General features: G+C 31.2%; 1 protein-coding gene across 1 annotated transcript in view; it reads right to left on the bottom strand.

The window, feature by feature from the left end:
* Positions 1-1687: 1687 nt before the first annotated feature.
* The window catches only part of LOC129223358 (flotillin-2-like), a 29334-nt gene continuing 14133 nt past the window's right edge, over positions 1688-16888 (bottom strand). The window contains exons 4-9 of the mRNA XM_054857937.1: positions 14077-14309; positions 11841-11960; positions 11215-11429; positions 4220-4403; positions 3346-3492; positions 1688-2731 (exon numbers count right to left, since the gene is read on the bottom strand). Of these exons, the coding sequence (XP_054713912.1) occupies positions 2702-2731; positions 3346-3492; positions 4220-4403; positions 11215-11429; positions 11841-11960; positions 14077-14309 (929 nt within the window). The 3' untranslated portion in view covers positions 1688-2701. The remainder of the gene's footprint in view (positions 2732-3345; positions 3493-4219; positions 4404-11214; positions 11430-11840; positions 11961-14076; positions 14310-16888) is intronic.

The raw sequence follows: 16888 nt of genomic DNA, 5'->3' as shown, positions 1-16888 counted from the left end.
CTAATTAGAACCCTATTTTTTAAAAATCTTTGGTAACGTACCAGTTTTTAGATACTTTTACAATTGTATTGGCACTTAGTTTTTGGATAAATTCATTATCTTTTAACTTTTACAGCGAAAAAAAAAACTAATACCTTGACCATTTTTATTTCTCACCTTTTAACTGAATTTTAAAATCTCTTTTTAACAAAGTACCATCACTGATAAGAAGCTAGTTATTGACCTAGTACCATCCATGTTAAGAAGAAAAAAGTTTAAAAAAAACATTAGTAGGAACTTATTAACATTTTCCCCAAAGTTCAGTTTTTCATTCATTCACTTCTTCAAAGAGCTGATGGTGAGTAGCTTTGTTTGTAATAATTTTGCACAAAAACTGTCATAATAAACATTGGGCTCAAGAAATATTCATCAACAAATAATATATATGGCACTTTTAATCTTTGGCAATTAAAAAAAATACTTTAGGGATTATTCACTTTGAGTTAATTTAGTTTTTACAAAAGGATTTAAAAATTAAATTTAACTCACTGAGGGTAAGAATACATTAAATTCTAACGTATTTAGAATCGATACATTAATCCTAATATAATTAAGATTTCAGAACATATCCAAGTAATATGTTTAATTGGAGACTTTATTTGAAGAATATCAAATCTCTTGTCACCATTGATGTCATATCATTAAAAAAAACTGTAAATCAATAACAAAATAAACTAAAAAAGCACACAACAAAATTAAACATTTGTATTTATAAATCAAGGTGCTGCAACATCAATAAAGCATAAATAAACAATTAGGGTATAATATATCTCTTTCTAAAAAGTTTATTCAGTGCAAAGTTCAAACAAGCACAAAGAATTTTTTAAACAAAACTGTGCAACAAATTTTCTGTTTTGAATAATAAAGCATAGAATCAAAACAAAATTGATTTGTTATAATATCACAACATCCAAGTTGCTAGAAAATGAGGAAATTCAAGGGAGAATAAAGAAAAAGTTTAGAGAAACGATGAAATAAAAATACAGTGGTCTCTAAAATACAATAGCAAATAATAAACCTGTTGTTTTGTTAGTATGGTTCCCAACAGAAGTTATTTTTTGTGCTTTCATTGAGCACAACACTTAAAACGTTGGCAACAAATGTCTTCTAAATAGAAGTATAGTTTGAGTCAGCGTGTGCTTTAATGATAAACATTATATTCTTGGGTTATCAATAATAATAATAACAACAATAACTCTTGCAGCAAAACTTGTAAAATAACAAGAACTCAGAATTACTGTTCCGGTAAAAGGTATATTTAGAATTGGGCTTCATGCATTCCTGCCCCATTTTGACAACACAAAGCTGAAAGCTTCAAAAAGCCCACAAAATGTTTCCAAAGACAATGCTTTGCTCTATCAGATAAGATACAAAATGTGTATTAAGTGGAACACTTATGTGATAAACAGTAAGCAGCTTTTTTATGATGCAAATATGTGGGAAAGTTGATGAGGTAACTATTTTATAGAAAATGATTTATTTATTTTTTTTTTTTGTTTTGGTAACCGTTTAAAAAATTATAAAGCAAAAATAAACTAGTCTTTTATTTGAATTGTTTATGAAAGTTAAGTATGAACAATGTTCCTTCTGAACCAAAAAAAAAAAAAATATATATATATATAATATATATATAGTGGAATGACGAAAATATACCTCATGTTTACACAAATTACAATTGACTGATATACTCTTGAAAGTTTTTTTTTAGATCAGGAGAGGAAAATAAATTTTTGCTGCTGAAGAGAAAAAATGTATCAAATAGGGAAACATTTATGGTGACATAATTTACTCATAAAGAAACTATTAATGACACAAAATTGATTCTTTTATTAACCAGATTTTTTTGTAGAGGTAGAATTATGCAAAATTATTTCGTTGAAAATTAATATGATGGTAAATATTTAGTAAATAACAATTCAAAACTTTATTTTTTATATGATTTTTTAAACACCATCACAATTTTCGATAACGGATATGCTGTATAATTTACAATAGGAGGCGTCAGTCTCTTTTTGCTACATACTCTTTTAATTTCATAAAATTTGAACATAAATCAGATAAGTAAAGTAATCAATCAATATTTAGGGAGGAAAAAAAATATCCGAAAACATTTATTTCAGTGAAAGTTATTAATTCATACTTTGAGAATAGAAAATAAGTAAAACCTAAAAGTCAAAAGAAAAACCCTTTCATGAGCAGACCAAGTTTATAGATAGGCAGGCTACCATTTTAAGTTGTAACATTTCTTAAAGTAAAAGAAAGAATTTAACTAAAACCATTTGATAAAAATTTTTTGGCTTAGCCTGCTAAATAACAGAATTTTATTTCTGGACAAAAAAAATAAGAATAAAATAAAATAAAACAGCTTTCATCAAAATGTTTTTTTTTCTCTTTATTAAAAAATATTTTGAAAGTTATTACTAGAACTAAAAGAGATTTTTGGATGAATTTGTGATCATTTGACATGAGATATTTAAGCACACACATAGAGCAAAATATTTAAAACCATAGAAACAACATTTTGACATTTCATAAAGATTAAAACTGCTTATCAAACACAATTATGTACAAAAAATAGAGCGCAAGTTTCGTAAAAAAGTATCAGTTATAGTGCACTTAAGATGCAAGCAAATGTGTACATCCATTGTCTTTGTAATATTTTTCATTTTGAAGCAACAAATTTGTTGACAACCTGTAAAAAAAAAAGAAAAAGGTCAGGGTCAGGAGCCATTACTTTTTTTGGGGGGGGGGGCATCAGTAATGGAATTAAAAAGAAACAAAAGGTATATATATATAATGTTCACAATTCTAAAAAAAGAATGTAAAAAGCTCATGTTTTTTCTTTTTAATAAACTGCAACCATTATTAATATGAAACACATAAAGTGACATAAAATAAACACCACAATTCGCAAGAGAAAAGAAAGTATAACCAAGTCTATACTGGGGGTAAACGTAACCTGGTAACATTGTTAAGGCTATGCAGAACCTAATCGCAGCATTACCATGCTGCCAAGTTAGCTTAGCCCCAACTATAGTATGACAACTAGACTAGCTGCTGCAGAAATGATTCTCTCTTCTTATGCTTCGCTAAAAATCAGATAACACTTACATATACAATATGTACATGGGAATAATCTCCAAAAGATTATTATTTGCATCTGTAACATTGTGTAACGGAAAATATGATTTATTTTAACTAAACAGATATTTTTGGAAGCTTGCTGCACACTGTTTATTAAATGTGTTTAAATTAATCCAATAAAATTAAAAGCAGTCACACATTTAAAGAATTCCAAAAACTTACTTTGGTTAAATCAACTCCTGTTAAGGCTTGAACGGTTGGTGGCAGTTGACTCACTAACTTTGAAACTTCATCAGTAACACGGTCGCTTCCTCCAAGGAGAACTATTTCATCAGTTTTAGCTAAAGGTGCTGCTACCTCAGCAGCAATCTAGAAAATAAAAAAAGTCAAAATTTGATGACTGTTCAGCAATATGAATTTGACAAAAGGCATGCTAGATGAAAATGGTTCATTTATTTCAAGAAGCTATCAGAAGTTTTATGGATTTCCCCCCCCCCCATAGTGAATTGATTGGATGTAATGTACGATGGTAAAGTAAAATTTTTTTGCGCAGAAAATCGAGATACTTACATCAACTTTCTTTCCATTTTAATTCATGTAGTAAAATTTTAATGAAAAATAAAAAAAAGATTACGGATGTGTTTCCTTGTTATTTAAAAATGTTTTTAAGTGCACTGAGTTCTTGAATAAATGACTCAAATACACCACAATAGTATCCAGCTGTGAAACAACAGGGCTTTCAATCAAAACTTGCCGAAATATTTAAGCACCTTTTAATGTCAATTCAATATTCTTAAAGCTGTATGAAGGATATTACATTTAAAGTTCCAGATGTTGTGCATGCAACAAATTTTCTAAAATAAAAACACATTTAAACATTAGGAAGATTTTTACATTTTCAACACGTTTTAAGGCACTACAAGAAAATGGCAGACTTAAACAAAAACCTTAAGTATTTTTATGAACAATTAATACAATGCAATATTTAAGGGCTGTTTTTGCTTATAAGGTTCGTGAGAACGCGATGGGTAGCTCCAGATAGGAAAACTTCTTTTATACAGTGAAAATACTTTAATTTAATTATAATAATACAAACCTTTGGTAATGACTCCAACACTAAACTCATGACAGCAGCATCTCCATACTGCTTGTATGCAGCAGCTTTCATCCTCATTTGCTCAGCTTCAGCTTTTCCCACTGCTTCAATAGCATAGGCCTCAGCTGCACCAAGCATTTTTATCTTCTCCGCATCAGCTCTAGCAACATCCATAGTTTGTGTCCTGAAATTCAAATAACATGATGAACACATGGAAAATTCTATAATTTTGTATGTATTATGTGCATACATATACATATGTATGAATATATATATATATATATACATCAGGCTGTTTAAAAAAAATGATGTTTCAAGTCACATACTTGCTTACATTTTTCCTTTTTATATCAAAATAATTGCAAAAAAAGTTTCATATACAGTGGTGAAATTATAGACTCACTTTTTTTTTCTTGTTTCAATTATAACATGATTCAGTTTAAATTATTTTCATTGAAGTTAAGATGAATAGTTGAAGAAATAGTTCTAAAATTAGTACATCTTATCAATTAAATTAAAAAATTCATGAAATTAAAAAATTTTTAAATTTAATATTTTATTATTACGTGAAACATGGACAAAAGTATAAACTCAAAGGTAAAAAATCCAAGATTACGAGAAAGTTTCATTCAAAAATGTTAATTTAGCGATGTAGAATGAATAAATGTTGCCATCAGTGATTGCTAAAAGTTTTGTTTTTGGAAATTAATGAGAAACATATAAATGCATCGCTGGACAAAATTATAAACTCTTTTTTTATCCAATTTTTCAATTATAATTTAACTCAGTTAAAAAAATTTTTGTTCCAGTAAAGATAAATAACTGACTAAATCAGTGGTTCCCAACCTTTTTTGGCCCATCGTCCCTTTCAGAAGTTAAATTACACTTATCGCCCCCCCCCTCCCACGTTCTTCCCTTAAAAACACAAATTAGATGGCGCTGATTTTAGTGAAGATTAATGTTACTGAACACCTAATTTCAGTTTAAAGCTTCAAAAAGTGCATGATAAAGCAATAATTAGCTTTAAACCTGAATTTTTTTATTCTTAATCCCTTCCCCTCCCCCTCCCCCCAAAAAAGAAAAAACGTAATGAAGTGCTTTAATTAACCGTCATTTACATACTTAGCAAAAATAAGAATGCTACATTTTTCAGTAACATGCTTTTTCTTTAAATTGAAATCCGGAAAAAATTTAAAATTTTAACTGTTAAGATTTGTTCTTTTTTACCTTTTTAATGGCTGCCTTGTGCTTGATGGAACTCCATTAAAGCTTTGATGTCTGGCTTTATATTAGTGAGATTTAATCTGAGGTCCCCTTTGAGACAGATATCCAATCTATTTCTTTGCTTCGTGAGAAGCTGCACTACAGAGCTAAAATCCCCTTTCAACTAAATATGTTGAAGGGAATGAAATGAGGAGCTGTTCAACTTTTTTCCAAAGTTGTGGGTAAATACTCATAAGCTTCACCCAGGCAAGTTCGTAACCGCGTTGCTTGAAAGTAATTTTTGATTCACAATCAAATTTCAAGTCCGTAAACTCTGTCTGCAAAGAGTTTTCCAGTTCATCCACATCTTCAAAACTTAATGGGTTTAAAATCCAGTCAGGAATTTGTAAGTTGATCAAATTTGCAAACCTTTATTCCATGTTCTTTTTTAACTGATCAAGGTGATCAATAAAAATTAAAAATTTTTCTTCAGGAAGTTCCTCATCCACGATTAAACTTCTTTTTAGAGTCGGAAACAGGATAAATTCTTTACGGCCAATATTTGCCTTGTGGATTTCGAATTTGGCAATGAATGCTGAAATTATGCTTTTGGATGAGGTTCATCTTGTTTCATTGAAGCTAAATGTTGACTTCGTTCATTTTTTTCAAAAATATCTGTAAGATACGCAAGCTCCAATTTGCGCTGTTTCAAATTCTTACTTAAAGCAGGATCATGCAAGTCGAGAAACTCAGCTACAGAGTCGAATAATTCAAAGAAACGGCGCAGTTTCCTTTGGAAAGCCATCTCACAGACACATGTAAAAGCAAGCGTTCGAATTTTTCATCATTTTCATGGCAAAGCTCTCGAAACAGGCAATCATTGAGAGAATTAGCTTTGATCTTATTAATACCAGTAATGACTGATTGTAAGGTTTCATGTAAAACTCCACTCAATTTTTTTGCAGCCAAGTGTTGACGATGAATGACACAATGGATGGTAATCACTTCTGGCACTTCTTTTTTAAGGTGTGCAAGAAACCCAATATGATGACCCGCCATGGCAGGGGTACCATCTGCTGCGCAAGCACTTACATTCGTCAATGAAATTTCTTTTTCTTCAAAATAATCCTTCACCACTTTAAAAATCGACGATCCCTTTGTATCAGTAATCAAAGTTCTGGCGAACATTTCCTCAGTTATCTCTTTCAGCTCATTAATAAACCTCACGTAAGCTAATAAAATAGCTCTGTTATCTGTCACAGTTGATTCATCAATCTGTAGTGCAAATTTATTTTGTTCCAAAACATTTATGAGTTTGGACTCAACGTCAGCAGTCATTTCATCCATTCTCCTGGAAACTGTGTTGTTACTCAGGGGGACTTCATTCGGATGGCGCGCTTGCCGCAGGCTGTCGTCATTGATGGTAGAGCATAATGGCCCTTTTGATCAGTCTCAATTGGGAAAAACTTAAAAGTTATATAATATAGTAGGCTGAACCTAAAAAATTAGAGGATTGCCTACCACACCTTACTTGTTCAACTATTTTTTTGGCAGCCGGTAGAATAAGAGATTCGCCAATCATATGAGGCTTACCATATTTTGCTATCAAAAGAGACACTTCGCAAGAAGCCTTTTGTCAAGATCTGTTGCTTGTCTTCTAAGTAATTCGCCCACCTTTGGCCGTTTATCCGCTTTTATTTTGATATCTTGAAAATAACTAAGAGGTTTATTTACTTTGTCACAATGTACTCTTGACAAATGCTCTTTCATTCGCGAAGACTTCATTGCTAGAAAATGTTTTATCGCACAAAAGACAATACGGAAACTGCAGTGACGTAACAAAACCAAATTTTAAATACTCTGCCGAATACTTCTGCTGGTACTACTTTTTTGAAGACTTCAATATCGAACTTCCACACTAAGAAACACGCACAATTAAACAGAAATTCACTAAATTAAATCAAACAATAGAAGTACGTAAGGAGGTCTATGCGCTGATTGCAAGATCCTGAATGACAACTGATAAGCAAATGCAAAAATCCATTCCTACACATATCCATCCACTTTTTAGGCGTTAAATATATGCTGGCCCCAACGGTCAGACAGTGCTTACAAGATTTTTTTTTTCTTCCTCGTGAAAACGGCAACAAAATAAAAGATATTATTTTTCGCTTTTGGGATTTTTTTTTATTCGAACAGATTTGATTGGGCTATAAATCATACATGCCTTATTTTCTGGGAACGACTTACTTTGATTTGACGTGCCATATGCTTGGTTCGGTATTACACAATATAGGTATTCTGAAAGATATTTCTGAATTGTGTACCGATTTGTTTTAATAAATAATTTTTTTGAAGGGTCAAGAATTTCCCATTACCAGGTATCCGAATACCGGTGCCCCCCCCTATCGCCCCCCAGAAATGTATCGCCCCCTAGAGGAGTTTGATCGCCCCTTTGGGGGCGATCGCCCCCAGTTTGGGAATCACTGGACTAAATAGTCCTAAATTCAGTGTAACTCATAAACTTTATAAAATAAATAACTTAATTAAAAAAAATTCTCAACATTAATGTCTTAATAAAACATTAAACTTGAACAAAAGTATCAACTCAAAAGTAAGAAACTCTGAAGTTTGCTAGAATTTTATTCCAAATACTTGATCATTTAATGTCCAAAAATTAACCGATGCTGAATTACGAAATTACAAACTTACGATACTGCATAAACACAATTATAAGCTGACAAAATTTAAAAAATTTTTTGAGTTTAATTAAGTTACATTTGCAATTACTTTAGTAAAACAAAAGCATAGATTTAGGAAAATTTAATTTTGCTATTAACATGGATAAATTGAAAAAAAAAATCAATATTTGAAATGAAATATTGAAAAAAATAAACAGTGCATTAAATCTAGCCATCAGTGTAAACTACTAACTTTTAAAAACGAGTTGAGCCACCATTTTTCTGAACTACCTCGAATATGGGGCTGGGCATAAATTTCACAAGAGTTTCCAACAGCTGCAGTGGCATACGGTTCCATTATGAAAGTATTGCCCTTTTTAATTCCTCAGTGGTTTGGTACTGGTCTTCCAGCATTAATTGGTAATCTTCAGCATTCTGTCTTCCATTAAGAAATGCCAATCCTGCTTTACCATGCTGGGAGAAACCAGCCCAAACCATTACAGAACCTCCACTAAAGTTTCGGCTAAATATGTGTTGTTCTTTTTTTTCTAATGTCATGTCAGTAGTATCTCAAGCCATCTGGACCATCCAAGTTGAATTTTTTTTCATTGGAACCAACAACTGAATTCCACATTCCCCCCCCCCCCCCCCCCCAAGGCATATGTCTCAGTGCAAACTGAAGTCTTTCAGTAATATGTCAAACCTCCAGTTTTGGCTGTGTTTTCATTTTTCTCCACTTCATATTCTGAGCTTGTTGTAGAACTCTTTTAACTGTCCTAGAGCTTACCTTGAGTTTTAAAGTCTTCAGAATTTTGCTGGAAGAAGCTCCAGTGTTTAATGCTGCGCGTAAAATATATCTTCGATCTCTTAGTTAGTTTTGAATGCCTCCCCATCCTTTTTCGTTTTCCATAACTTTGGGGATCCTTCAGTACATTTTTTACTGCCCCTTGGGAGCATTTAATTAAATAGGGAATTTGGTGCTGGGTTTTTACCAGCATCTCTGTAGGCCACAATTTTTCCTACTTGTTGCTCTGTAAGTTTTAAACCTTGAGGCATTTCAAAACTCAATGAATACCAAAGCACGAAGAACTTAACGTCTCAACAGAACAAAAAACTTGCAGTAAAAAAAGCTCAAATCACTCTGAACATGAAAACAGATGATAAAAAGTTTTACTTGAATAATAAAGAAAAATTAAACTGTGAGGAGAAAACATCGTCTAAAATGAAAATAACTGCTTATTATTTTTTTTATTCAGTGGCATTTTTTCGTCTGACATAATTATAAAGAAAATAAGCAGTAGCTAATGACAAGAATGTTTTTATTTTATTCTTCAGAAAAGAAGTTAATGATGAGAAAATCCAAAACTTAGGATATAATACACAAGAGCCCTTAAAGTTTATTTATATACATATTAAAGTTGAGCATTTAAATTGTGTTATTTGTTTTATTAAATAAAAAATAAAATTAAACTAGGTTAAATTATGATTGAAAAAATGAGAAAGGTCTTGAGTTTATAATTTTGTCTAGTAGTGCATTTCAATCTTTCTCATTAATTTTCAAAAACAAAATATTTAGCAATCACTGATGGCAACATTTATTCATTCTATGGCTTTAAATCATTTTCAAAGAAAATTTTATTGTAATCCTGGATTTTTTACGTTTGAGTTTCTGCTTTTGTCCAGGTTTCATGTAATGATAAATTTACGTAATGATATTAAATTTTCAAATTCTCGAATTTCATTAACTTTTTAATTTAACTGATGGGTTGTACTACTTTTAGAACTATTCTTTTAACCTTTCATCTTTACTTTAGTGAAAAAAAGTTAAATTGAGTTAAGCTATAATTAAATCAAAATAAAAATTTTCTGAGTTTATAATTATGTCCACCATTGTAATTTGAACAACGGCAACCTGTGAGAACTTGACCCGGAAAGTGTGACCAGCACCGTGAACTAGGTCAAATTGAAAAAACTTTTTTTGGAAGTGCAAAATTTCATGGTGCCCCTTTAGCCCCACAAGTACCACAAAAATATTTAACCAAGTTAAAAAATACTTAAATGTCCAGCAGGAGGCCTAAAATTTTTAATTTTCTTCAAAAGAATGATTTTTTTCTACTTATCTTTTAAAATATATTATTTTTAAAAGATAAATAATTAATAAACACATTAATTTTAAATAAACTATCATGTTCAAAAACCATCAGGAAACACTTTCAAATCAACATTTGCGAATGAATTAGTCAAAAATAATGTATATAAAATGAAAAAAATAACTTAAATTTGAAAAAATCCATATCTTTGAGTACTGAGAGACTTAAAAATTTTCATGAGAGAAAAAATTTCTATTTAATGATAATTACCTGCTTTGCTGTTTATATTTTTCAGTTTGATAATTTCTTACATTTACCTCACATTTTTAAAAAATATATAGAAAAAATTAATGCTTTGAAGAAAAGGTTACAGCCTCCTGCTGGACACCTTAACATTCTTTAATTTGAGTAAATATTTCTGCGGTACCTGTGAGGCTATAGGGGTATTGTTTTAACAATACAAATTTTTGAAACTCCGAAAAAAGTTTTTTTTTCTTGATTCCATCTTTTTGTCTTCCATTCTTAAATAATTAATTTAGTTGAATTCTACAAATACAATAATCAAGTATTTATATTCAGTGATACACTAGAAGGGAGACAAAGGTGGATGACATTCCTCCCCTTTTTTTAGTTCTACACAGCATTTCTCCACTTTTTTTTTTTTTTTATATTTTAATGCTTCTATCTCGATTTCGTGAACTTATTTGCTTGTGCCTACAAGCTGCTTACTCTGAGGCCAAAAATATAGATATGAATGTAATTGGAGCGAATATTAGGTTTAAGGAGCAAGACCTATGTAACAGAAGGGCCATCCACTGCAATAGCTGGGGTACCAAGAGTGATCATACTAAATTCAATGAAATACGATTACCTTTACATCAGTCTTACCAAAGTGAGACAATAATGAGGTACAATTTGCAATAGAAAATGCATGTACATGTTTTGGACTGATTTAAAAAAACAATACAGTGTGAAATCAAAGAATAATGTGCATTCTCAAGTTAAAGACTTTAAATTTAACCTTTTGCCTTGTGCAATCATTTCAAGACGGAAAGCTTCCGCTTCTGCTGGCAACCTCACAGTTGCAGCCAGTTCTTTCTCTTTGCGGAGAATTTCCTTTTCTTGAATAGCAATTTGCTTTCTTCTCTCAACAATTTCAATCTCTATCTCTTCACTTCGAATTTTCTGCTTCATTTTAGCAGCCTGAAGCTCATATGCCAATTGTGCCTCTGCTTTCTGAAAATAAACAAGTAAAAAATTTACATGTATAATATATGAACAATGAACATGATAAATATAAATGCAGTTGTTGTCTGAAACATTACAATCTATGTATACACCATACTCATTGATTGCCTACAGTACTTACAAAGCAAGTCACTTATAAAAATTTCAAAACCATATTGCTTTTGAAATTCTATTGATATTATGGTTGATAATAAAACTTACTGTTTGTATTGACTGTTTTGGTATCTAAAGTAAGGTTGTTTTCAAACATGCCTTTTTAAAACTATTTATAAGCATAAGGGAGGGACAAAACTGACATAAAGTTCACCTTAATTCTTAAGGGCCTATGGGTATCTATTTGTTACAAAAAGAAATAATGCAAGAAAAATTAATAACTTTATTCAGTTTTCTTTTTTTTACCTTAGTGTTTACTTCTGCATCAAAATTGGATTTCTGTAGTTGATACATTCGATGAGAATCTTCAACTTTTGTATTTGCTGCATATTTTACATCCATAGCAGACTTTTCACATTCAGCTTCCTATGACCAAATAATATATTAGCAATCAAACATGCATTTTCAACATATTTGGAGTGTAAAATTAATTGGTTAGACATTAGGTAGTTAACACATAAATTAATCATTATGATATTGTACAAAAGAAATCAGTTTAAAAAATCATAAACATAGTCATGCTATATTTACTTTTACCTAGTCTAAATATGCATGTTGAGGAAAACCAGCATAGGGAGACAAAAATGTGTATCATATTAGGTTTATTTTTTTCCCCCTTCAACCAACCATGGAATTTGAACCATGGAACAAGAAGCTTTAGATTGCTTTGCATCTACAATAGCTTAGGCTAGAGCATTGATTACTTTCTGCAATAATGAGTATAAAAATCAAGATTAGCTTCAAAATTTAAAATGTTTTTTTTACAAAACATATAAACATGAATAATGTAAAACACATAACTCGGGAAAAAGAGTGGTTCTCAGGCAAAACTTACAACACTTACATTAAAATAGTAAACAAAATATAGAAAAAATTGGAAGCAAAAAAAAAAGGGTTTTCATGCTAACAATTTTAAGAACTTGTGTTTGTAAATGAGGCTTTTGTGAAGGGCAAATTTTTGAGAATGAAATTTCAGTAAAGAGCTTCTTTTAGGACCCACAAATGCCCTTGAATCTCTAAATAATTTTGAACATGGCTATGTGGTAGGGGGAAATTCATAAACTTTCCAGTACCGGCGTGCCAACTGAATCTTGAATTCGGACAAATTTTTTGTAACGGAAAAAAAAAATCTTCAGGAAAGCAGTATCCAAAATGTGCTCCAGTGCATTTTAGCACTAAATTACCCCTGGTGTATTGTTACAGTGAAATATGCAAAAGAACTGAAAACTTCATATGACTTTCACCAAGTTGTCTTTCACATCACCAGTAAAAGATTTTTAAGTTAAATTCAAAGCTGTACTTTAAAATTGTTGGGCTAAATGCCTTTATTTTTGTTTCTTGAAGGATTTTATCAATATTGTTAAAGAAAAAAAAAAGATTTGTAACTTACCTTTTGCCATTCCGGAAAAACCTTGCATGGGGAATCCCATCCACCTGCCACCGATACTCAAATGTTTAAGTTTGAATCGGAAGTGATCGGGAAAATTAGTGGCACGCTATGATTGGTTGCCGCCATTCGGCAGAAGTTGGCAAACTTCCGACAGAGCACGTGTCAATTACGTAAGATAACCTGTTGAGGTGTTAGGTGCCGAATATCGAATAAGATAAGGATTGAGCAACCTGCAAGCTGTGTGTTTCCGTAGTTGAGCTATTTTTGCAAGATGCAAATGAGGTAACGTCACATTACTACGAGCACGGTCGGATCTGGCAATAAATATGCGGACCGATGATCGTAGCTCACTCTCTCACTCATCCTCTCGCTTGTGCTGTTTGGTGTTTGTGTTTGTCCATATGTTTTGATAACGTTTTTGGCTGCCAGCCTCTCTGGTGAGGTCGGGTATTTGGATTGCTTCCTCGTTGATGCCCCCACTTTGCAAGCGCGTGCTGTGGTGATGTTCATCACAATGAAAAGTTATTATTGTTCAAGTTAAGCCAGTTGTTTAGTCTTCAGTGCTAAGGGAAGGAGCGAGTCCATCTACATGGCTTACCTGGATGTGGTGAATTGGTGTCCAAGGCATGAACTGACTACCGAGCGATTGTGACGAATTGTGGTGTTGTCCTTCTGCTTATGCGGAATTCACGGTAATAAGCCGATAGGACATTTACATCCTGCGTGTTTATCTTGATTCAACTTGGACTTACTGTAAGACTTTTTTGACTTAGCATACCTAACATTTTTGAGGACTAAACTATTGTGTTATAACTATTTTTACTAATGCATGTTTAAATAAATGTTTTCCAATGTTAAAATGATTCATGTTTTATTTTCTTCGGGCAGACCACTTCCTCAAAATTCAGTTGGTAATGAGTTGCCTAATTCTCAGCTTAGCTGTAGGCTACTAACTCAATAAGATCTAAATATATCCAACAAAAATACACACACTTTTTAACAATGATTCAATCTATATCTATTAATGCAATACTTCTTTGTAAAAAATAGCAAACAAAATTTTCAAAATTGTGTCAACTGGTTCTAACTTACTCTTATTCCAGCATCTCTCTCAGCTTGAGCAACACCAACATCAGCATCTCGTTTTACTGCTGCTGTTCTGGCCTTTCCAAGAGATGCCAAATATTCAACTTTGTCAAAAACATCTTTGATGGTGAAACTCAGAATTTCTATTCCCATTCGCCCTATATCTGGTGCTGCAACCTCACGAACAAGTGATGCAAATTGATCACGATCTCTGTAAACTTCTTCCACAGTCAGTGTACCTAATAAATATTGAAACTTTTAATTTAATTTTAACATTAAAATGTATGCAAAAATTTAAAAGTGAATGAAAACATGTGTGTAATTCATTAAAAACTGCTTTCTACAAGTATTCAATTTTTATATTGATTTTAGAATAGCGAGACCTAAATAGCAATTTGGAGGAAGGGGGATTACAAAAATGTGGAGTCTTTGAAAACAAATCCGAATTCCTTCTATCTACTGCACATGCTGTCGATTTCATGATGCATACTGAAGGGAAATCTTGCGAGATACGAATTTTGAGCAATGTAGTAGTTGGTGAGAGTGAAGAGTCTCAAATCTCATCACCCAACATGGTATGATGCCACAACAATTGATTACAAAGTTATAAGAATGATCGCATAAAATTTCCCAAGAGTACCAAAAACCTTAACCAAAGGCTTATTTTTTAAAGGTGGGGTAAGATAGAAAAAGGTTTCAAAACCTTGAGCCTAATTAGGGTCTCTGCTCTTTATTCTCTTCTTATTTAAATTTCATTTACAATTTTGAGACTAGTTTTTTTTTTTTTTTTTTTTTTTTTTTTCAGTTATGTTTCATATGTTTTACATGTGCATCTATGTCTTTAACACAGGCATGAACAACACCATATTTTAGCCTTTTTAAACCATTTTCATCTATGAAAAGATGTGGCAAAATTTATTCTAGTTTAAAAATTGTGTGTATTAGTAAGTATGGGGTACTGTAGCATTTTAAAACTAAAATAGCTTTTGTACATGTATATCAGTTTACGACTTGTTGAAGAATTACCCCAAAAACTAACAATTTTTGAATTAGAAAAAGGACCTGTAACCATATAACAATTGTACATATGTATAATTTTAGATAAAAGGCAGAAATTATTTTTTATGTTTTAAGGCTAAGATTTAAAGGGGGAAAAAATCTTTTTTTACAGATTCTCTTCTGTTTATAAAGTATGAGAAAAAAGAGAAGTGGAATACTTTTTAATGAAATAGACAAACTGAATGGATAAAGGGACCCATATTTTTGTTTTCTTTTGAAGACAGGTGGAAATTTGTTCCTATGATATTTTGCAGTAATCTCCTGAAAGCAAATTCAGGGCAAGATAAAAAATTTTAAGGAAAGAAATTTTTAATAACAGTCGTTTGTTAATGGCTTATGGTGAAATATATTGATATTCAAAATCAAAATTCATTAAAAAAAAAAATTGGCAGTACTAATATTTAGGGTAGATCAGAGCCACCGCTCTCACCTCCTCTCTCTCCTTATGGGTGCCCAAGCAACTGTATCACCACCAGGGTGGGCTCTAGTAGTTCTGCCACTGTAGGCAGTATTGACAAGTGCCATCCTCCTCCCATTGAATAATGATAATAATAATATAAAATAATAATACATTAACAAAAAAAATAATTTTAAAATGTTTAAAATTAAAGTGAGTTGCTAGTTGAATTCCAAACTAGGTTTTGCATATCCAAGCACTGGTATGCCTTTTAAATATATTTATTATATATTTTTATCTTTTTTAACATTAAAGTAGTGCAACTAATGGGGCATGCTTGGGAGAAACTTTGTCACCAGGTGGCGCAACACGTACAGTTGGTATTCTTTACTTCCGGTCATTCCGTTAATGTGCTTGAGAGCATACGCGATGAAGAAATATAATTATTTCTGGAGCTAAATCAATTTTAAAGTGAATGTATAACAAATAAAAAGATTGATGTTTCAAGTTTGAAAGAAAAACTAAAAGTTATGGAGATTAAAACAGGGATCCAAAGCTGAATTAAATACCACGAAGTATAGATAGTACTTAAATGATGGTTAGAACGCAAACAACTTGGTTAAAACTATCAAATTAAAAAAAAAAAGGTGAGATTTCCATAATTCTACAGTTAACGTAAAATATTCTTACATTTTAGTTGCATATTTTCTCATTATAAAGAACAACTATTTAGTAACTATTTATTTATAAAACTATCTATATCTTTATTTCGACGTTCAAAACTGCAATATTTTACACTAGAATACATTCATATGCTGCAGCTTAATTTTTTGCTGAATGTACGTTTCTTTTGTTGATGGTCAAACTGTAACGTGTAAGAAAACCTAACAACGTTACCGCTCTCATATTTGTCAAAGATTTCATTTTCTTCTTTTTTTTTCTTTACGTACACATACACACAGCAAACTATACATAATTTCAATAACTTTTAATCGTTTTTATTCAAATTATTATTCTATTTCCCCATTAAATGTGAAAAATTTGACAATAGAAGATAGAATGACAACTTTATTGTATATCAAACTGAAAAAGAACTAGATATGAACGATATGATTTAGATGAATAAGATATGATTTTTATGCCTCATTAAAGACCGTTATTAACTTTATACTTATACTTTTAAATTTTTACTAAAAATTAAATTATTCAATCTCCAAAAAGGCTAATTCATAACTAAGACTATGAACTAAAGACAGACAAAAAATAATTTAAAGAGATAAAAATGTTTCTGATTGGGATTTCAGTTAATTAAGAAAACGAACTTAATATGTATGTAAACTCAAATAAGAAATTTCCAAATAC

Source organism: Uloborus diversus, chromosome 1, assembly GCF_026930045.1.
Source record: "Uloborus diversus isolate 005 chromosome 1, Udiv.v.3.1, whole genome shotgun sequence".
NCBI classification, from domain to species: Eukaryota; Metazoa; Arthropoda; class Arachnida; order Araneae; family Uloboridae; genus Uloborus; species Uloborus diversus.
The sequence above is the reverse complement of the archived record's forward strand: the minus strand, read 5'-3'. Positions and strand labels throughout refer to the sequence as shown.